Raw genomic sequence first — 23,060 nt, forward strand, 5'->3', positions numbered from 1 at the left:
CTCCAAAGGAGCCATATCTTCCTTACACTCTGCTGGGTATATTTTGGCTATATTTTTAAACGAGAGACATATTTCCTTTTAAATTTTCCTAATTCTCTTTCTTGGTAAAACATCAAGAGGGCTCAGTTTTCCCAAGTAGGTGCTTGTAGAAGCTATTAAAATAAACTCTAAAACAGTATGCAAAAGAAGGTGTAAGAATTCATTGCAGTTTCAGCAGTAGATATATATAAGGACTGAGACACTTTTTAATATGTTGACACATCCTAGGATTTCTCAGGTACTGAGACACACTTGTTATTACTTCCCTGCACAGAAGTCTGATTTGTCTTGCAGACATACAGCTATCTTGCAGTTTGAGGGGAACACAGCTATGCTGTCTGCTTCCTTGTCCTCCACCTCATCTCAGCCTATTCCAATGTCAAAACAAAACCGTTAGCTTCATTTGTGCTTCTAACATAGTGCTTCTCAGCAGACTGTGAGAAGTGTCACGATTTCTTCCTTTTTTTATTCCATTTTTATTATGGTGAGGAACACAGAGAGAAAGATATGTTATCCAACTACATTTGCATGTTTACTTAAGCTCAAAATACCCACTTGATTTTCACATTTTATTTTTTTTTTCCCCTTCCAGCTCCACATGCTTCCACAGAATGTGGAAAGAAAATAAATCAGACAGTATTGCTGCCTTAGGCTTCTAAATGCTCAACGCCTTCTGAGTACCTGCGTGTGTACAATTCTGACAGTTGTTTATAGTAAAGAGGCCTGTGTGGTTCCTTAGGACTTGCAGTAAGGGAAGGGACCTATAAACATCTTCCACTCTGCTGAATTTTCATTTAGAAATAAAATCAGGTAGTTTAATGAGTTAAGGAAAAAATAGCTTTTAGATGTGGATACACTGCAAAAGCCAGGGGGATTTGAAGACTGGTTATTTTAAGTGTATTAGCTTAACTGAAAGTGGCATAAAGGGGCAAGGAGTAAAAAGAAAAATTAAAAAATCCTATGAGCAGTCTATGTCTGCATTAGGGAAAAAAGTGATCTGAATTAATACATAGATGAGAGAACTTATTGTTAAGTTATTAAGAGGTGGTAAGACCCATGAAAAAAGTTTCCAGCAAATTTTTTGTATTGATTGGTTTGGAGGGGAGCCCACAAAACCAGCCTTCTCTGAGCTCTCTGGAGCTTGGACTGCCTGCAGAGTGATACTACAGAAGTAATGCAGGATTTGAAGATGCACACAGATTGAAAAGTGTATGATAAATAAGAAATATATAATTATTGTGTATGATAACTAAGAAATACTGACTTTTCTCTAGTGACCTGTCCCTAGCTTCTGCTGATCTGGAGTCAGAAAATGCGTAACGTTCATACCCAAGTTCATAACTCACTTAGACTTTTGTTTCATAAGTTTGTGTGTTGACCCAAATAAATTACAGCATTCATGAAATTCCATGAAATAAAGCTCTACAGCCAACTTGTGCACTGTGTGAAGGAGATCTCTCTTCCCTTTTGAGCAAAACATCCAGCCAATGTTGCAAAAAATGCAATTTGGGTCAGAGAACCACCCACTGGTAACTAAGTTAAGGAGCATGCTCATCTGCTCAGGTCTTTAGGATGTAAACACTTCCCACTTTCCTTGTAGAGCTATTTGACATATACTCAGCTACTCTCTTTTCTCATGCAATCAGCTGCCCAAATTCAAGGCAGGTTGTGGAAGTGCAGTATCCTTCTCATTCTCTGTGTCTTACTGCCACGTCTGGTCTGAACACTGCAACTGATCTGCACTAGCAGTAGAGGAGGCTGATAATACACACATCCTATACATACACATCTCTTCTGGGGATGAGAGAAGTGCCTCTTACACAGTGGTGAATGCAGTAATTATAGGTGGAACACATCCAGCAGGTAAGCAACAAGGTAAGCAACCTCATCCTGCCAGTCCCTGTGACTAGAAATGAGGCCAAACCGAGACCTGCTATAAGGTGTAAGGAGCAGTGGTTCTGCAAAGAACCACAATTCCTACTTTCTTTACTGTTTTGCTGTCTGAATAAGCTGAGTGAGTGACATGTGTGGGTGACTGGGCTAAGTGTCACCACCATACCATGCAAATAATCTACATTAATTGTACTGACTTGTGCAGCCACTCCATAGAAGTATACCCAAGAGAGAGGAGAATAAAAGCCAGCATAAGACAAACATTTATTTCCTAAATAATGCATAGCTGAGCTTTTTTTGTCCTTTAAACAATTATTTGGCTAATTATTTTTTAATCATATTGCTTAGAAGGATGTAGTAAGTTCAATTTTCTGAGAAGGCAGAGTGTGTGTAAACTCATCACAAATCTCAGAACAAGTGTGAGGTCAAACTCAAGCTGAAAGAACCCTTGTAAGACAGAACTTATAAACTGAACTTATAGACAGAACTGGCAGTCCTCAGCACAACTTGCTGCATTTCCTTTATTTGTGCTGACTGTCCAGAGGCAGCCTGAACAATCTGACCTATAGAAAGCGGCTGTTTCATTCCGTCATGGGAGTGCTTTCCACTGCATGAGCAACATTACCTGCATGCCTTCTTGACCAGAGATCCCCACACCAACATCTGCCACTTGGATCATGCTGACATCATTAGCACCATCACCTAAAGATGACAAAATGCAGTTTTGTTGTCACTAGAAGAACAACAACAGTTGGCAGCAACGAAACAAAGGAAAAACAGTTGTTATTGAGTGTTTGTTGAGTATATTGAGAGGTTACTAAATGCTGCTTGGGTATAGTAAGGGAGATGTGCAGTAGAAAAGGATACACCTTTAGAATATAAGGTTCAAAGCTTGCAAAATTTCCAGGACATTCTGATCTTATTAGACCTTTTTATCACAGGACAGTAACTATAAAACAAATCCATCTCTTTTTAATACCTAAAATTCAGGTATCAGGCCTGAACAGCACCAGTGGTAAAACAGTAGAAGGCTGAGAATAAACGTCCCCAATACTGCTTCCTGATTTAGAGTCTGACTTCCATCAAGTATGACTAAGAATTAAATGTGCAAGAAGGCCTAAAGCCAATGAAAATGTCTACACTGTAAAAATACTAAAGGAAGTTAAAAAGCAGATGAACGAAAGAAAAAGTCAAGAGTAGGGTTGACCAGTCTGAGATCTTTAATACACCCAAGAATGGCAGATTTAATTAGGACGGTTGCAGAACCACCACCCCCTACTCTGCTTCTTACCACGACACGACAAGTGACAGGTGCCATAGACAGGATACCAGAACGAGTATCTAGTTATTAACCTCTTAAACTTGTAGCCAGTGTACTTATGGAAAATGATACTTTATTAGCTTATGACAAGACACTTGGTTTTAAAGTCCAGTGGCTGAGGTGCACATCACATGTCACCATTGCTGCTGGCATGTTTAAGAGTGGTATCCTCTCACCAGACTAAGCCGATGTCTTTGTGACTGTGTGACACAACCCAAGTTAACTCATGCTGGTTAAAAGAGAGGATGCATACAGCTAGGCTTTAAGCCTGAGCAGGAGCTTAAGCTCAACTCGTAAGCTTAAGAATGAAAATACAAGCTGCCTAGTCTCCACTAGTGTTTTTAAACATTCTGGATAATTCAAGTTAACGACCCAGATGTTTTTTACAACATATGCAGACAATTATGTCCACAGTCAATTAGCCAAATATATAAATTCAGTAGGGGGGAGGCATATTTGAGCAAGATATAATATACTGAGCATGAAGATTGTGATAATCAATACATACTTGGTGATGCTGATGTCACACAAGTCTGGCAATTATTATATGTACTTGGGTTTCTCACAGCCAAGTCCCACCCACATGTGTTCCAGCCATAATTAACCACACAGGTAGATGAAAGCAAGTGTACTTGTGTCAGTATATGCTGAAATCATATCTTCTAATGAAACATGAACCTAAACTTGAGATAGGGAAAGAAGAGCTAGTTGCATTGTGCAAAAATCATAGAAACATGGAAACCTGTCAAACCTAAGACAGATGGACTGCCAAAGTCTCCCCTCTGCCTTTGAGTGATTAGGTGGGAAAAGTGTAAGTGTGGCATAATACCAGCTGTAAATCCACTCTCTATAATGACAAGGCCAAGTCATAGCCTTTGCTGTATGGCTGACTTGTGATGATAAACACAGAACCTTGAGTTTAAGCATGATTGGATGAAACAGCACTGAGCAGAGTGTTTTTTGGGGTGTAACACAGTGATTGCAAAATAGTGTTTTGCACAGCATAAGGTAACCCAGTTCTTCACAGCTGTGTTCAGACATGTCAAAACCTCTTAGCATAACTGGGTCCTGATTACCTAACTTCTGTAGGAAGAAATCCCAGCTACTACTCCAGAGTTCTATCCTGGTTTTGATTAAATATGTTAGAATAAATATATTAGAATTGTCCAACATGTTTTCAGACTAAACTGGAAGGCTGTTTCAGTTGTGAGGCAGCTGGGAGGGTCCTATTCCTATGTCAAAAAAATCAAAATTTTCAAGTCACAGTATACATCAAGGCAGGCTAGTATAAACTGAGGTATTTACCTATTGCCAAGGTCATTGCTTTGAGTTTGTCTCTGACTAGTTTCACTACCATGCTCTTTTGGAGTGGAGTAGAGCGACAACACAGTACTGAACGGCATCGCTTGGCTAGTGCAAGAAATTTATCTTCTAGCGCAGGTTCCAGGGCATAAGCTAGAGTCCTTCCATCAATGACTAGGCCCAAGCTGGAAAGCACAGAGGAAGAGGGTGGATAGAGAGGGGTGAACCCAACAGTCATGTTTCCAGTAGCTCCGTCTATTGTGTTTGAAAATTTAGACTGTACGCATTGCAGACACTGTTCCAGCAACACAGCACATGTCTCCTGAAAAAAAATTCAAAATAGAAATGCTTGAGAGAAAAGAACATGTATTCAAAGGCCTCTGTTTGCTGTATGTTTAGGCAATACATTGCCCATATCAGGCATAATATGGGCAATGTATTATTTGCTGCACTGTTAAAAGTTTTGATTTCTAGTAATCTTCTACTTGTTCTGAACACACTTAATTCTTGCATAAGGTATAACAACAGTAAAGAGTAGAAAGGCTTAAAATCTAATTCTTCTTTAACATGTACTTTTGTATGCTAAATTAATTTCTTTTAGCTCCTTCTCAGAATAACAGTGCTAGGAAATGATATATAATTGGTACCAAGTTAAGTAGGGTGATGAACACCATTATGGTGATGAGCACCATGTATACGCCCACAACTCAGATCAAAGAGTTATGCATTGTTAAAGGCCAATTAAAGGGTTATTTAAGCTGAAATCTTTCTCCTAGCCTTACTCAACTAGAAAATGTTATTGAGAATATATGAACATTTAGAAGAAATGCAATTGGTCTTACAGCAAAGTATGACTAAAAAGAAAAACTGTGGAAAATTAATTTACCAGTTCAGTTCATACACCCAAGAATGGAAAATGCTGTTATCTTTTCTTTCTTTTTGAATGAAATTGGAGCTGAATACTGATGGCCTACCTCTCCTCTGCTGATCTGAAGTCCAATTTTATCACCCCATAAAAGGACTACAGCACTATCAGTCTGGTTCCTTGTGTGTTAGACCGTATCAGTAAACTCTTTGTGACTGCTTGCAACAAGTTGAGCACAGGAAAGATCAGTAATTCAGAAGGATTAGAAAAGGTCTGTTAGGAAGCAAGGCGTTACTGTAGATGTGGTTTTCTGCCTCTCACTGTTAGCATCAAAATTTAAATATTGCTTCTATCTCCAGAGAAAAAGCCACCTGAGAAAACATGAATGAGTTATCTAAATACTACATTTCAGTGGCATAAAATAAAGCACAAATTCTCAACAGGTTATCAATTGCTTTCTTTCTCAACATGTATTTAATAACAGGTTGCTTTTTAGACCCATTAGTGCCAATAAACAGAAACAGGGATGTTTTGAAAATGCATACCGAAGAAAGTGATTTATGCTGCTATGGCATATTTTCATTCATGGTGGAGTTAACTACACACAATTACATGTTCTCAGTAAGGTTGTGATACATGAGGCTATGGTTTAGAAGCATGATTCATTGAGAAGTATTCAAAGACATATCCTACCTGAAAATTACAGATGAAGCAGAAAAAGAAGTAAAAGAAAAAAAAAAGAGGAAAAGGAAAAAAGCCATCAAACTTTTAATTGTACAAGTTGAAAATAAAGCAAAACTAATTCATTAGTCAACTTTTATATTGGATCTGCTTACTGGTGATTCAGCATTCAAAGTGATGATTTCTTCATCGTGATCTAGTAGCTTGCAGGCGTATGCAATATTAACAGCTGTTTCTTGCTTGTCTCCAGTAAGAACCCAAATCTGCAACCCAGCTTTGCGCAAGCTTGCAATGGTTTCTGGAACACCATCCTGCAAACGGTCCTCTATGCCAGTTGCACCTAAGCACATTAAAAAAAGCAAAATATTCTCTATTAAATCAATACCTAGGGTTGCCCTTTTAAGCTTAGATTAAAAAACAAACAAACAAAAAAAAACCCCAAAACAACCAGCAACCACTTTTACTGGGAGACAGCTAAACTACCAATGGTTGTAAGATTTGGGCAGCCTTTTGGGGGTATTGAGGAGGAAGAAAGGAAAGTAGCTGCGGTAAACAGTTGCATCAACAGTAAACAACAAATCCAGAATTCAAAATGTCAAAAGCAACCAGATTGCCACTCCTAGTCCCAGAGGTTCACAAGGCTTATTGTCTCTATGCTCTATATCCACATAATTTCTGCTGAATGTTGCTAGAGAAGCTACTGGTTCTTGGAGATCATTTCAATTCCTAAAGGTCTTAACTGCCTTTTCTCAGCAAGAGAGTGAGTCACTAGAAATTCCTCTTTTGAAGGGGAGTAACAGCTGGAGTGCAGCTTGGTAAATGAGACTGCAAACATAAACCTTTTTGTGCCTTGTTGCTGCTCTTTGCACTTGCAAAAAGACACTGGTGACCAAATGAGATATAGCAGAGAATGAATCATAAATCTGTTGACAGCGAGGTGAGAGTAAAATGTGTATTTTCATGCTTTCAATGCATCTTTCTATCTGTTATAAGAGACTGGGTATCTGTTTCGTGCTTACATAAATCAGCTGATTGAGACAAGAATTTCATATATATGAAAAGTGGCAAAAAGCCACTCAGGACCAAGCTCAGTGTCACCACTGGTACATCAGTGCTCCACTGAGCATCAGAGCAACTTGTGAGGAAATGCAAGCCCTGCCACTAGCAAATGAGGACGTGACAGACATGCAAGTTACCTGGAACAGCAGGAAAAACAAAATAAACTTTTCTCAGCTAATTATTTCTTCTCTGGTTCTTCCTTGAGAAAAGAACAGTTAACAGTAGAAGTCCCCTTAAGTCTGAGCATCAGTCATTTACATAGGGCAATGTTGGGAAAGCTATTGCTATTCAAATAAAGAAAAATATATTCCAGACTGAATTTTTATTCCCACAACCTAATGATGACTGATCATTGCAAGCTACAAACCACAGTATGAGGTTCTTGGGGAATGATTGATCTGATAGTTTACTACTGGCCAGAGCTCATTTATTTGTCTAGCAGCTCAATTTCACTTTTTTTTTCCTTTTTTTTTTTTTACCTTAGACTACAGCTAGGGCCAACAGGTACACCCATGGTGGGATCTTGATTACTCTGGTCTGAATTAGGAAATTCATGCCCCCCTTTAAGTCAGGGAAGAAAACCAGACACTTTAAAGGCACAATTAATGTAATCCTAAAGCAGGTACCTAAATCAGGCCAAATGAACCACACTTTTTTTGTCTCCCCACTGGTTATATGTTGAGCCTTAGAGATCTGTAGTAGATGCATTAGAAGTTGGGTGAGGTGGATCTGTCTCCCAGAGACAGGCATGCGGGCAATTGGTGAAGGTCTTTTTCTCCAACAGTGGTATGGCTGTGCCAGTTTCTTTGCCAGAGAAAGCAGTTGGATGCATGGTGTACCAGTATATGTAAATACATTTTAGAATTTCAGTGCTTTCAACATCTCAAGTCAAGAGTATGACTTAGCTCTTGCAATACTTTTTACATGCACTGATTTTAAGTGAAACCCTTTGCCACAGATACACAGGCCCTGAGTGCACTGTGTATCACAACCTGATGTATATGAAAGTTGATGCCTCTCACAGATGCAGTTTGTGAGTTTTGCTTTATGCGTGTCTCTGGTGCCCCTGGAGTCAGGGAAGTCTCTGACATGTTGAAGCAGCACTGAACTAATGAAATTCTGTAGACAGCTTGGGCCAGGTCTCCTCTTGTTTAGAGCAGCAGCTCCCATTTATGATATTGTGTCAAATTTATCCCTAGTATTACTCCGCTTGTTTCACTAGTGCTAAAATGTTGGCAGGAGCAAGGAAAACAGGGTATGTCTTTTATGTTAATTATATCCTATTCCTTTGTGGTGCTGCAAATGACAGCCATGATAAAGTCACACGGAAGCCAATTTCTATACTGTCAGAAACAATTTAAGGGGAAGAACGGATTTCATAGCCAAGCTTTCAGAATTTTTATCACATTTTAATTTCATGTCCAGCTCTCATTTCATTACCTAGCAGATGCAGATTCTTCTCTATCCGCAGTGCTGACTGAAACAGAAGTTCTTCGCGATTTTCAATAGAGGATTCTGCTTCTAAATGAGTTTTTAACCAACAACCATACTCTTCCTTGCTGAGAACCTATTACAAAGAGCATGTGAGGGCACAGTCAATATGATGCGAAGCCAATCATACTTTATTGAATAAAATGAAAAAGAGGTTATGAATCAAGAACAATAAAATACTAAATACCTTCAGTAATCTTTGTCAAGACTCGCTTTAAAAGCAAACTAAAAGCCTGCATTTACTTACTCTTTTGGCAATACAGAGGGTCCGCAGCCCATCTACAGCATAAAGATTAAGGTAATTCTGGGTTTTGCTTCGGATTTTTTTTTGATGTTTGCCCCGAGGGTCATCTAGATAAGAATAAAACCATAAATTACTCGTTGAAAAATAACAGCAGCTGAATTGCCTCAGAGAATAAAAACTTGTATATAGTACTCACTGTACCATCACTTTATAACTGATACTTTTTAATAGGTGTTGATATTTTTTGGGAAACTGAAGTAAAACATTCCATTAAAAAAGAAAAAAAAAAAAAAGAAAAAAAAGAAGAAAAGTCTTTTTGTTCTCTTTTCTGTCTTCTTCAAAAAAGTCACTGTGAATTATGTGAGAAAGATCTTTTTTTTTACTCTTTAGGTATTTCTTTTGCTTGAATATTTTAAGAAATCATGATAATCTTCACAGCAAACAATACTGTCTGAAATAGAAGTATGATTTCAAATACACTACAAGCAAATGTTTTTCTGCTTCTCCACAGCTCATCATGTGCAGAAAAACAACACTTAAAAATAGCACTCAATCTTCCACCAAGGCTAATATCTTAAAAGAAGTGGAAACAGTGCTTGTATATCTGAGTGCATGAAGGTCCTTTTGTCTTGTTAGTGCTCTACTGGTACTTCCTATCAGCCTGAATCAATGCAAGAAGTTCTGGGTATGTCTGTGATTTCATTTAGAGGAGAATTTACATTTGCAGACCTCACAGCTAGCTTCTTCCTTGGATTCATTAGCAAAACTTCCACATAACTTTACCCTTCTCTTAAAGCTATGTGTAACTACTCAAAATGAGGACTGAGGATTTGTTTTTTTTCTCTCTTCAGTTGGGACTGGTGCAGTGTGCTCACCCTGTGATCAACATACAGTAATAAATATGATAGCAGCACATTTTGTTCCATCTTATTACATGAAATGATGTGATTTTTAAAAATTAAAAACAAGCAATAATGCATCTTTTTTATCATCTAGGATCGAGATAAGTCTTGAAAAAGGTACTGTGGTAGTAATCTTTAGTAATATGAATTTCAAGGTTAGCCCTTAAGTAAACACACCAGGGATAAGTTTTTAGATTGGAACCACTGAGTGAGAAAACTGGTACCTTCTGGCAGGCTTTCCTACTCCCTGATGTGATACACTTTTTTTTTTTTACTGAAGTCTGAATATTTTCAGGGGATGCAGAATCATTTCAGGATATAATTCTGTAACCGAAGCTGTTACTAAATCCAGTTTTTGAGTTACTGGTACTTGTGCAGTAACCAGTCACTCAGTCAGGTGACCACTCCACCAGAAGGTTGGGCACCTCAAGGGACCTTCTACATTCTCAGTTCAGCACTGAATGTGCTCACCTCTCATTCTGAGAGCCTGTGGGCACTATGCCATTATGCTAAGCACTTAATACAGGTATATAAATTAGATGGCATAAGTATCTTACTGTTTATACTTTTCAGTGCCCATTTACCCAGTGTGCACTCATACTGAATTTGATCTTGCTATATGTTGACTGCATACATATATCTGCCTGTCCATAAAATTACATAGCATTCAGTACTTTCGTATTTATACAGCAGCAGACTGGCAATTGGGCATTCAGGTGCTCCAACACAAACACATACATGTATTGATTTTGTAGAAATAAGGGAACTGTGAGTTTAGAATCCAAATATTCTGGGGTTTTTTTCCATTTATGTCAACCATGTATCAGAAGATTTTACTCACTGTACAGCTATATTCTCACCTTTACAGACTTTTCTATCCTCTCTAGGTCTGCAAAGCTGGGATTATACATACACAGTTGTTCCTAAGGGACTCTGTGAAGATTGTGGTTATTTCCTGCATATCTTCATTTCAGTCCCATCTGATTAAAGTCATGTGGTGAATACTGAATATTCTCATGGGCTTGTCCATCTACCTATTAATACCACCTATGCTGATTGTTGTTGATTGTCTCAAAGGGACAATACAGATATTTTATTCCAGAAGAACATCCCTACAAGTATTATTTGCAATTGGAAAGCCCTTTCTTACACTACATATAGAAATAGGCATATAAGGAACCAGCAGCCTAACACAGTTTCATTTTGCTACTTTTCTATTAATGCATTATAACCTTTTTGGCTCATGTGACTTTGCTGTATTACATAAAACATTTTTTTTTTTCTGGGAGAAGTACTGCAGCAAATCTTCAAGGCTTCTTGTATTAGTGAGGGTTTTTTTTAACTTTAGAAAAATAAAGCAGGCAAGCATTCTTCCTAATTTATCATGAGACATTAACATTCTAGAGAAAAATGCCATATTTTTTGCATATCCCACATGAAATTATCTTATGGGAGTGGCTATTTCAGCGGCTCACTGGCTTTAAATGATGCAAACGTCAATAGGTGCTTAAACACATCTAAAGCTGTTTCTATCCCTTTAAGGTTAAGTGGTGTTAATCACTTCAGATCTCTCTGAATACCACAGGCGATAATGCAGTGATCATAATGTCAAATGCTCACACCTCCTTCAATGAACAAGGACACAACTCTCTACAAGTAGAGATGTGTATACTATTTTCTGTGCAAGTTCTCATTTACAGCATACCAATGACAGCTGAAGCCCTTATAGCCGTCCATGTGCCTCATCAGTCCTACCCTGAGATTTATCTTGTGCTCAGAAGTTAGAAGGGGGGAAGGAATCTCTTGCAGACAAAATGCAGTTGTGGAGATTTTTTTAGCTGGGATGCAGTGTCTGCTCTGAGCAGTGTGACCACATGCACCATGTCAGTGAAAAACAGAGGATGTCCCCTCCAGAGGAATGATAGAGAGCTAGTGGCTTTCTGCTTCTTCATTTCCTTCCATAATCTTGAGCTGCATAAAGCCAGCACAGTCATTGTTTTCTCAATGATTTATGTTCACAGTTCCTGTATGAAGTGGGTATTAACTCAAACAGTAAAACTTTCTCATTTATGAACATGGTGACTGTTGAGATAAAGTAAAAACAATACACTCTTGGGAATAATTTCAAGGCTTTTGAAAATATCTGTTTGCTATCAAAATACACTAGGTTCCACAGTCTTAACTAGATATACAGGCAGAGCAAATAGAGTCAATTCATAATCTTTTTGAATCTTGAAGCTCATGACAATTTATACTTTCCTATATGACACAAGAAAGCTAAAACATAATATTTCTGCTTCTGATTTCAGGCTATTTCTCTTGTCATATTCTAAAATACTCTTCCTCCCAAGCAGGAATTTTTGTTTCATGCCATGTGGTGTTAGAGCTGGGAGATTTTAGACATGGTGCTGCCTTCATCCTTCAGTCTGAAGACACAAGTCTCAAGAAACACGCTTGACTAGTGTATAGTTCACATGTCCCTGAAGAACTAAGAGAGCAAAGACCAAGCTGTGGGATTAGTTGTCCTATCCATTCACCATTTAGTCATTTCCTTAAAATGATAAATGACTGAATTATTGCAGCATAATGTCTCTCACACACACGTTCCACCATCACCAGTGAACTGGGTAACATCAAGGACAGATCCCACAAAAGAGGTAACAGCCACAGCATAGATCTTTTGAGGCTCCCTCTATATCCATTGACACTAGGATACTGCAGGCAGAGACAGCAAATTCAGTTCCAGGAGTGAAAGATACTCAAGAGAAATGTCAAATGTTTTTCAGACAGATCTGCTGAAACATACAGAATTACTGAAGCCAGCAGGGGCTTAAGAGGACTACAAAAAACAAGGGGAACTGCTTAGTGTTCTAGAGGCTGCACTTTACATTGCTTGCAAAAGCAAAGCACACCAGAACTCATAGTTCAATTTGGTTTAAAAAAACCCCAAATAAACAAAAAACCCAAACCAAAACAAAAAACTTCCCACACAATTTCAGAACCACTTTCAATTTGCTTGCCTGTAATGATGGTGGAACCTGTATTTGCCCAGCTATAAACATTGCTCATTCCCACAGTGACCTTCAGGAATTCTGCTTCTTTTTCTCTGACATATATCAACTTCAATAATGTTGCCTTTTTAAAATTTTCTAATGGGCCTTACTGTTTTTACCTAGGTGGGTCCTAGACCTGCCTGAGATTTCCCTGAAAATTTCTTGATCCATTGAGCCTACTGTGAATAGACATGGTAGTTTTGAACACAGTCTATGATGTCAAAAAAATTAAGAGCTGGCATTAAATATTTTTTTTTTTCTTTCCTGAATGCTCAGTTCTCATTCTGAGAAGTCATTTCCAATTATTATTTTCTAGGTATTAGAATTTTTCAGTGCTAAAAGTTCTCTATTGAGTTCTCTGTTGTAGTTTGGAAGGAAAGAAGTTTCCATAGATGCTCTACGTGCCTTCTGTGATATCAGATCTTTGCTAGAAAATTATTCATGAATACTTTGTTGTTAGTTAAGGACAAGTTGTTCTTAACTTTTTTGGCTCAGCTTTGATTTATATGGCTGAAACCAGAAAACTAATGCCAACATTTTTCTGTGTTTCGTTAAACTAAAATTACACAGTGTAAGCCTTTCACAATTGTTTACTCCAACTAAAGTCAAAGTAACCACAAAGTCAATGCATTAGTGAAACATGGGAAGTACCTCTAGCACTTTGGGGCTCTGTCCATTCATATTGGGGTAATCTTTAAACACTGGATGAAATTCAGTGTTGAAAATACAGTAAATCAGATGCAAACTGATTAATGCAAACTGAAACCCATGAGTCTAACTTCTGAAAACTTACAGGATTCTTCTTGAAAGCAGCTGATTACAATTAGCTATTTAAAGCTGTCCCTGCTGCCTAGGACATTTGGGTGCTGGAGAATTCTCCATGCTTTAGGGAAATTCCATGTTCACAGCTATATGTCTACTGCTTGCTAGTCAACTATGTATTTGAAGCCAAGATTTCTTGCCTAAACAGCATCTCTCCATCTTTTGCCACAACCTTTCTGTTCTGATGGCTGATTGATTCACATTGCCCTTCAGCATCACAGTTAAACATGAAAAAATGTGCTGATTAATGAAAAATATTTCAGCAAAAGGATGTAAGGACTTACAAATGAAAGAGAGGGAAGCAGCAATAAGATGTACTTCAGTTTCATATGATAAATACTCAACTGTCCAAGCACTGCCAGACAGGTTTTTCTAAAGAAATGTAAATTGCTTTGGCTAAGCTGCAAGAAATTCCTTTAAAATAAAGCTTTCTAGTAGAAGATCTTCTACAGAAATTGTCTTCAGTCATTCTTGAGAGGCTGGAAACCAGTAATTTTTTACAGAAAATTTGCAATAATTACAAAGTATTATGAAAGAAAGGTAATGACTGCCATTCTACAAAATGAAAAGCAGGCAAGTCTACTTGCTAGATAAGGCAGTAAGTGAGATCTGCAGCAACTGCCTCCCAACTCCCCCCCACCCAAAAGTAAGTAAGAGGTGTATACCTGAAGAGCAGGGGAGAAGAAGATCCATAACAACTGAATCTGCTCCTTTAGTGTAAACATTTATTTCGTCTGTGAGAGGATGTCTGACCACTACTGACATCCTCTTCCTGATGGAGTCAAAGCCCAATGTATGTAATACTTCAAAGCTTAAGGTTCCCAGGTGAGGTAGCTCCACTGATACCTGGTCAGACAGCCTTCCAACCAGAGAACAGTTATATGCCCTTGCTGCATAGACGAGGGCAGCTTCATCTGGACTCTCTGCTTCGTAACGGAGTTCTCCTTCCTCGGGTGTACCTCCCACAGCCGTCCTGCCTTGCTGGGAGCTGTAGCCATAGTTATTCATCTGCGCAGAGTACGCCAGCTTCTCTTCCAGTTTTAATAAAGTGCTATCTGTAGATGTAGATGAAAGCGTGCTTAAACCGAACCTGTGCATTGATTTGCTTGTAGCTAGACTAGAGGAACTGCTGCTGTTAGATCCAGCGGTCAAGCGACTTGGAGTGAATCTTCGTATGAAGTCTTCAATGGTTTTTACTGGAGATTTTAGTTCAAATCGGTCTCTGACCTTGAGAAGAACAAAACCCAACATTGAATAAACACCAAAGAAAAGCTGTACAAGAATTTTGACACTGATAGTCTAAGCATCTCCAACTAAAGAGTAAAATATCTTTGAGGGCAAAAAGTAATGGTATTCGGATTTTGAGAAAGGAAAGTAAATGGACAACACTGACTCAACACCTGCAAAAAAACTCACTAGAACTTCAGAATTATACTCGTGTATGAAAGCACATATGCTTGTATGAAACAGTTTTTTTCTTTTTTCTCCTCTTCAGATATGAAAAATGGATAGTTTATCAGTGTTGCACCACCACCATCAGAAGTGCATACTAAAAGCTACCATTAGTATGAAACCTTGTCATCCTTTGTGCATATTCCAGTGAAGGTAGTGGAAAAAAAGTTAATGCAGTATTTTTCTATTGAGAAGGGTGTATCTCAAAGAGTTAAAGTTCAATGAGAATATGACAATGTTGAAAATATTCTCAAAAGACAAATGTTGAGATAACTAATTTCCCCCCGTCTCTTTCAGCACTGAGGCATTTTGCTTCAGACTTAACATTCATTGCAGTTCACGCAAATCTGTTCTATAGATACAGTAACGTTACTAGTAATAGCATATTCATAGTAATATATATTATATTATTGTGTAACAGTGTAGCATTCCTGAAACAGCAGAACTGAGCATTCTCCAAATGTTTCCTTGGCACAAAACCACATCATTTTGCAGACTAGTTCACTTTTTTTTTCCAATCTGGAACAGAAGCAAAGTGCAGAATTTTCTCCAGAATGGAAATTCCAGCTGCTGGCGAGCTTTAATATTACATTCCATTATAGTTTTGTCTTACAGATCATCTTGGGATTGCATTCTTAAAATTCTCATTCATCAGTGACACTAATTAACGGCCAATTTAAGCACTAACAATCATTATTTCTCATAATGAGCTTAAGATGCATCTTTTACATAATTTGAAAGTTTTAAGTGATGTTTTTCAAGTGTATTTCTCTTTTCAAACTTTTAAAAAGTGTCTCAGCCTTTTCCTAATTTAATCCATACATAGGATATATTTATTCACTGACAGCTTTATATCCCTTTCTGGTAAGTTTTGCACATTTACAAATTAGTTTCCACACATGCTTACATATTTATGCTTATTAAATGAGTACGTTGCAGTACAAGAAACCAGCAGAGTTCCAGAAGTATCTTGAAATTGTCGATGAAAGCACGTCTTACCATGGAGGCAAGTGAAATAGCTAAGTTATTCCATTCAGCTAATGCATTATTAAACTCACTCAGTCACCCAGTGGCTCTACAAGTCATCTCACAACTCTCCCTAGTTGTTTCTTGCTAGAACAGGAAGTTTTCGTTTCCCTGGCTTACAAGATAATTATCAAGGCAGTATCAAGAAGCCTGAACTCTCTTTTCTTTCTTCTTTAACTTACCTTCTGTCGAGGCTGATTTGGTGCAGTAACCACGACTGTGTTACATATAGTCAAAGCTATAAAGAAGTCAAAAACGTCACATAGTTCTGGACTCAGATGGGATAATGGCTGTTCATGGCTCCTCATGACCTCCAGGTGCTTTGCACATTCATTCACCTTTTCTAACAACCTTGGGTCAGGTGTGATGTCCTTCTCCTAGTAACAAATACCAGTGATTAATATCTGTGTTTCTACATTTCCGAAGCAGCAACAAGCAATTAAAACAGTGTCAATATCAAGAGTTTTGGGGTAGCCTTACACCACAGAGTAGAACTGTACACACCCACTCTAGACAATGAACAGTTAACAATGAGCCTTCTGCTAGAAATGATGTGAACTATTTATAGCAGCAATATTTATCTTCTTTGGAGGTAGTGGAAAGGAGAAGAGTTACATACTAATTTTCCTCCCTCTTTCCCATTTAATTCAAGACATTTATTATCTAATACTAAAGTATGGTACACTGCAGAGACCAGAAGTGCGGAAAAAATAGGCAGCAATGACATTTAAAATTTGGCTTTACATCAGCACAAGAAAATGAAACCAACTTCAATTGTTTCTTAGAGAACAACAGTCATCTGCACATTTGAAATTAATACATGAAATGTTGAGCCCTTTCAACTCTATTTCATCAGTATTTTCCACCCATTTAATATAACTCTTGTCAGAGCAAACTTCAGTATTTTGTAACACAGAGGGAGGCAAGGATACAAAAGATTAAAAGATAAACTGACCTAAGCCTCTTTTCTCAGTAGAATTTTATCACTTGATGCTCAGCAGCTGATGAACATGAGCAACCACAGAACTCCACGTATAAAAACTGCATCTTGTAATTTTATCAAAAAAGCTTACTCTTGATTGAAATCTAGAAGTTTCACTAGTGCAAAAAGCATCTTCCTTTGTATTTGTAATTTGCTTTAAGGGTGAATTTGTGTCAACAGTGCAACAATGCAAATCCCCAAGAACAGACACGACTTGGCTCTTCTCCCCTCTTATCATTCAGCTCATGTAAAACTTACACTAAATTACAACAGTATAAAATAAGCAAAATGCAGTTGTAAAGACATAAACTCCCCAACATTTTGAAATGCAAAGATGTTTACTTTTTAAAATACAACACATGCAGTTGACTAATAACCACTGAAACTAGAAACCATGCTATGGTGTATATCAATAGTGTCTAAGAATTGGAATACATGGTGTTCACCCCAGCACTTGATAGTTTTAAAATCCTCTGACAAAAAAGAAAAGAAGAGGCATATGGAGAACAATTAGAATCCTTGACATCAATGCTATTCTCAGCTTCTGTAGATAAAAGGAAGACATACATTTACTTCCCAAAATCAAATTATAACTAAAACAAATTATTCAGATTGTCTTTACCTTCAGCTTGTTCCCAGAGACAAGGCACTTAGATAAGATCTATGCCAACACTTCATTGTTTTTGTACAAACAGTTGTTTTTACAGAAGTAAACACACCAAGATGAAATCTATGAAGAGTCACACAATGTGCTACAGATTTCCTTACCTTTTCCTTTCCAGGACATGGTTCTATTACAAGATACAGGACACTGCATTTAGTTCTCATGACTTACCATTGGGCTACTGAAGGCAGTGTGCTTTGAGAGTATGCTTGCTCTTTTTGCTTCAGCTCTGCTACCCGTGCGCCGGTGGGTTTTGGTGCTCTGGCTCCTGTGTATCACTTTGATGCTCTGATGGCTGCAGATGCTGTCACGCTGGGACAGAGTTCCTGCTTTTGGGGCTGCCTCTTCTTCTTCAGAATCAGGTTCTTGGTACATTGCTAAGCGTTTGGCTGTCATTAAAAATAAAAAAGGACAAATGTTGCATATGTTAAAAATAGCTTAGAAGGAGGGAGAGGGATATGGTGGCTTTTTTTCAGGTGATCTGATTTTAATATTATGCTGTGCTTTCTCAGTAATAATGAATGATTCCACTACCAGGAGATATAGTATAGTCTTAACTGAATGGTAGTATCCAATGGAGGATGCAGATAACATAGTTAGAAATGTAACACAATGCATTGCCTCCCTTATCATCATATTCTGTGTGAAAGGTAGTTAGACTCTGCAGTAATTCAGTGCATCCTTGAAGACTGTTCTCCTGCTTTGCCTGATGAAATCAACCAAATAATTTGGCCTTCATTTGATATCTGAGTAGGAAATAAAGAATCCAGAAATTTTTCCTGTCATTTCCAATACAAATTTTAAATAAAGTATTTTCCAGCAAAAATGTCAAATCTACTGAGTAACAGTTACTGACACCTGAAACCTACCCAGAACAACACACCTACAGAACACTACTGCCATTGTTTTACACACAGAGATGAGGTACAGAGAACATTAAAGCCTTGCTTAAGGTCAGGGCCATTTGCTGAAGAGTGGAGACATGAACTTAGCCAGATTCTTGACTGCCAGCCTAGTGCTAAAACCACTGTGGAGCCTGTCCCTTCTTCTCTGCATGACAGACAGGATAATGCAGCATGCAGTATAAAAACCAGGGTACCCTCACCTGCTGCAACACTTGTTCCTATCACCAGCTGCTGCAGTGACCAATTCCTGGTTTACACAGAATGAAAATTTTTCCAAGTGATATATTTTAGATTAATGCTTCCTCAGTGTAGAATCCAACTAAGCCAATTAATGCTAGAAAACAATCCTGACAGTTTGATATACAGAAATCAAAAAGGAAACAGAAAGCAGAGGTGTGAAACAGCTGTGGAATCCTGCCCCTCTAATGACAGGCTGTTTAGCTGTAACTGATATACAAGATATTTTTTCATTCCTAAAGACCGTGGGCATTTAGTAATCTGGGTGATTCATTAGGCAGGCAAATGCCACTCTAACAGGTATCTATTTATTCCTTCATTATGTATTCATTGAAAAGCTTTTCATTATGCTTTCAAAATAATCCACAATATACAGTACAAGTTACACACTTGTGGCTCAGTTTGCTTCAGTTCTCCAGTGTAACAAATTAGATTTTCCTAATAGCAAATGATAAATCACTAGCATGTAAGTTAATTATTCAGGCTTTTAACAAACAAACAAAAAATTATTTCAAAACACTTCCTGAGAAAAATCTTGCATAATATATGGTGAGTTTGGCACATGATCACTTTTAATGTAGCTAGCTTTACAAAGAAAAACCCACTCTCACTATCTACTGCAATTTCCAAACATGTTTTAGCTGTCAGAAAGCAGCTGGAGGAGTTGAAACCAGACCATACACAGTACATGGTGATAGTTCTATCACTACAATATCATGCATCAGAGGTTTTTTCAACGCCATTTGAAACATGTATAAGCTTTGTCTGAAATGCAGAAAATGGGAATTTCTCAGTCCTGGCTGTGACTGCACACCTGGTTACTGCTCTAAATCTGTGCCCAACCACTGCACTCTGGCTCCTGTGGCAAAACATTCAAACCATGGATGTAGAAAGGACCACAGCACATTTGGAGACACAGAGGCTGCAGGACACACTGTACTTCTGCCCCACAGCTTGAATAGAGCCCTGTAGCCTAGGTCCTGAGGCTGCTGGAGACTAATGGTGAATTCATTAGCATTATTTGGTGGGATATATGTTCCTCTAGGTATGTGGTAGGGAAGTGGTTGAGCAACAGCACGTTCACTGCCATGTAGGCAGCTGATCCTTGAGCCACACAGCTTCCAAGAGAACGGCACAGCACTGTTGCCTTATCCTTTCAGTACTTGCCTAGTTCTCTAATTTGTATTACAGAACCTACAGGACAGCTCAAAGAATTAGGGAGGTCACTGCTTTCCTTGGTCCTTCTGTTGCATGGTAATGAGCTGCAAGTAAATGAAGTTCATTTCACATCCAAAGGCTGCTTCCTGCAATTTCATGCATGGGCTTTGGGCCAGTGCAGTTCTAACATCTTCCATCACTCTTGCCCACTAATTACCACTTTCTTCTGCTCTGTAAGCTTCTGTGTATTTTCCCAGTGGAAATGCAGATCCCTATAGTGTGAACTCAACTGATTATGGGTCTGTCTATATCAGAAGCAGCCTACACAGAAGGTCCAGACTGAACTGCAGCACTCCTAAGCAGAGATCCAGGCTGGGGAGTATTGATGGAGAGAACACCATGGGATGAGACCTGTGTGAGGGCAGTGCCCAGCCGGACAGCGCAACCTCTGCCTTCATTATCTTCTGCAGGCTCCTTGTTACATGCTACTAACCCCTGGTTGAAAAATCATAGCTCAAGATGACACAGTTGTAAGGTTTTCTGCACTTTATCAACATTTAAGATTTAAATCCATCATAAGAAAAATATTTTTGTACCTCATTTTCACTAGGGCCCTCAGCAGTAAAACCAGTCTCAAGCAGAGCTGGTGCAGCATGTGGACACAGCCACACTCAGGAAAAGCATAAGGAAAGTTTGAATTTGCCATAGGGATAATATTTTCACCATAGATGCTGGACATTTGAATGGCAGGCTGACAGAAATTTGTGCTGCTTCTTCTCATAACAGGTAATATCCCCTGACAGGGAAATGACTGGCTACAATTACTTACTTCAGCATTGCAAAATGTGTTACTCAGTCGGTCCAACTCCCTTCCAAGCAGAGTTTTTTTTAAAAGGATACATTTTCTTTAATAATCATACCTACTTTAGGCCTCTGCTCTGAAAATATGTCTTGAGATATAAGACCTCAAAGACCCTGAACTGAATATAATTTTATTCCCTGAATAAAAACTCTGTGGTTAAGCAGAGAATGCATTTCATGTACAATACACAGTGTTATGCCTGCATACCATATCTCAGGATTCCTCATTGCTCTTTCTTCTTTCTTGCATTACATCTTACATATTTTGTTTTTTCAACATAGCAAAAGCGGTTTCCTAATGCAGCACTCAGTTTATTTATTAGCATTACACTGATAGCATGGTTCTTTTTAGTCTATGTAATAATAGCTATCTCTTGCTCCCTATTTTTCTCTTATGTTTTATTGTAGCACATCCATTTAATTGTCCTTGCCACTGAGAAAGAGGAGGAAAGGGAAAGTAGGAACAAGACTGGAATCTCATTTAACCAAATCAAATGCAATTCTTTTGATACAAATGATGCTATTTCAGTTTATACCGAGAGAAACTTGACAACAAAAACAGAAAACAAGCCTAAGCACCTTTCAACGTTTTCTCAAGTGCAGTCTTACACATTATGCAGCAAGAATTAAGGAGTTTAAAGAAATAATGAAACCCTGTTCAATCATTATGCTATGGCTAAGGTTCACATCGCTTCAGCTGTGCAGTGCGTGCTTCTCTGGGAACACACTGTTCTCTCCACCCACTCAGCTCCCTCCAATTGCAAACCTTTTCCTGTGAACATTATAACCTGAAAGACATTGTTGTGGGATACTTTTCAGTTTCAGCACTGAAAATTGATGGCCTTGATTTTTTTTTCAAACCGGCTTCTTATTAAAGGCAAAGACACAAACAACTTTGGTAACACAGCTATGCAATTTATGAAAGTCAAATTTCACTATGCTGTACTTCACTTTAGATTCACGGCACAAAAGAGAAACAACAGTTAATAGTTACTCCATTAACCCTCTTTTATCTTTCAGAAGACAGCAGGAAGCTATAAATAAAACTCCTGTAGTAGCTGCCAAGTATTGAGAAGATAAATTCTCTATCTTCTTGAAGATAAATTTTTATTTTTAAACCCCTTTTCTTTAATTTCATTTTGATTTTGGTTTTCTTTCTGTTTTACCTTCCATGCCATATGAAAAAATATGAACATATATGTTTTCATAGAACATATATGTTCTATGAAAAGGGGTCCACTTTTCAGGTGACAGAGACACTGTTGCCACACAGCCAGATGTTCCACTAACTTGAAATGTGGGATTAGGAACCTATAAAGAATTTCCCTTCAAGCAGCATAAAACTGCAGATCCCCCAAACCAGAATACTTAAGCCTTCGGTGTGTGGGCACTATTTCACCATGGAAAAATTCCATTTTGCCTCTAACTATTCAGTAAGGCTACTGAACTGTCACAGAATAAATCTAGATGTGCAGCACTTACACCATCACACCACCTTGTTTCCTTATTATTTTATAAGTGCAAGCTTATTTCACTTTGAAGTGCACTCTAGTATCTACATAAAGATTCAGTCAAGCAGCTAGAATTCTATAAATTTGTACAAGTGTGCTAACATAATCTTAATTTATTTTGCAAGAACTTGTCCTAAGAGGAAGTCTTGAGATAAGAAAACACCAAGATTTCCCATCCTCTAACCTCCTGGCATCCCCAGGGGCTTAATAACCTTAAGTTATTTATAAAGAACTCTTTACTCAGAAACAGAGATAATTCTTTTTTTCTTGAGATTTTTTCAGAGAAATTGTTGGTGCAGGTACATGCTTAGAGGAAAGAAGTACTTGTCTCTAGGTATGAGTTATTCTGTTTTTTATTAGGATTTAATATGCACTGAGTTCTGTATCTGCTTATACTGGTTTCCTCCCCTTAGTTACTCATTAAAAAGTTTTCAAAAAAGTGATAGGAAAGGTACAGAGAAACTACAAAAAAGCTACAGAGAATGCCTGAAGCACCCAGTTCTGCTAAAGGTTTTCAGCTTTCCAGGAAAGGCTAGGTGGACTTCCCTGATTTCTGAAGCTTGTCAGATTTTAAAGGTGTCAGATGAGAAAT

The 23,060-nt window shown here is 38.1% G+C and overlaps 1 protein-coding gene across 3 annotated transcripts in view; it reads right to left on the reverse strand.

Moving 5' to 3' along the window:
- The window catches only part of ATP10A (ATPase phospholipid transporting 10A (putative)), a 110,745-nt gene that overhangs the window by 10,358 nt on the left and 77,327 nt on the right, over positions 1-23,060 (reverse strand). For all 3 annotated transcript variants that reach the window (XM_086880595.1, XM_023948707.2, XM_086880594.1), the window contains 8 exons: positions 17,968-18,185; positions 16,333-16,527; positions 14,338-14,899; positions 8,899-9,002; positions 8,601-8,727; positions 6,257-6,441; positions 4,559-4,877; positions 2,558-2,634 (listed from right to left, as the gene is read on the reverse strand). In XM_086880595.1, coding sequence (XP_086736721.1) covers positions 2,558-2,634; positions 4,559-4,877; positions 6,257-6,441; positions 8,601-8,727; positions 8,899-9,002; positions 14,338-14,899; positions 16,333-16,527; positions 17,968-18,185 — 1,787 coding nt within the window. The remainder of the gene's footprint in view (positions 1-2,557; positions 2,635-4,558; positions 4,878-6,256; positions 6,442-8,600; positions 8,728-8,898; positions 9,003-14,337; positions 14,900-16,332; positions 16,528-17,967; positions 18,186-23,060) is intronic.

This window comes from Cyanistes caeruleus, chromosome 3 (genome assembly GCF_971803275.1).
Source record: "Cyanistes caeruleus chromosome 3, bCyaCae1.hap1.1, whole genome shotgun sequence".
Taxonomy (NCBI): Eukaryota; Metazoa; Chordata; class Aves; order Passeriformes; family Paridae; genus Cyanistes; species Cyanistes caeruleus.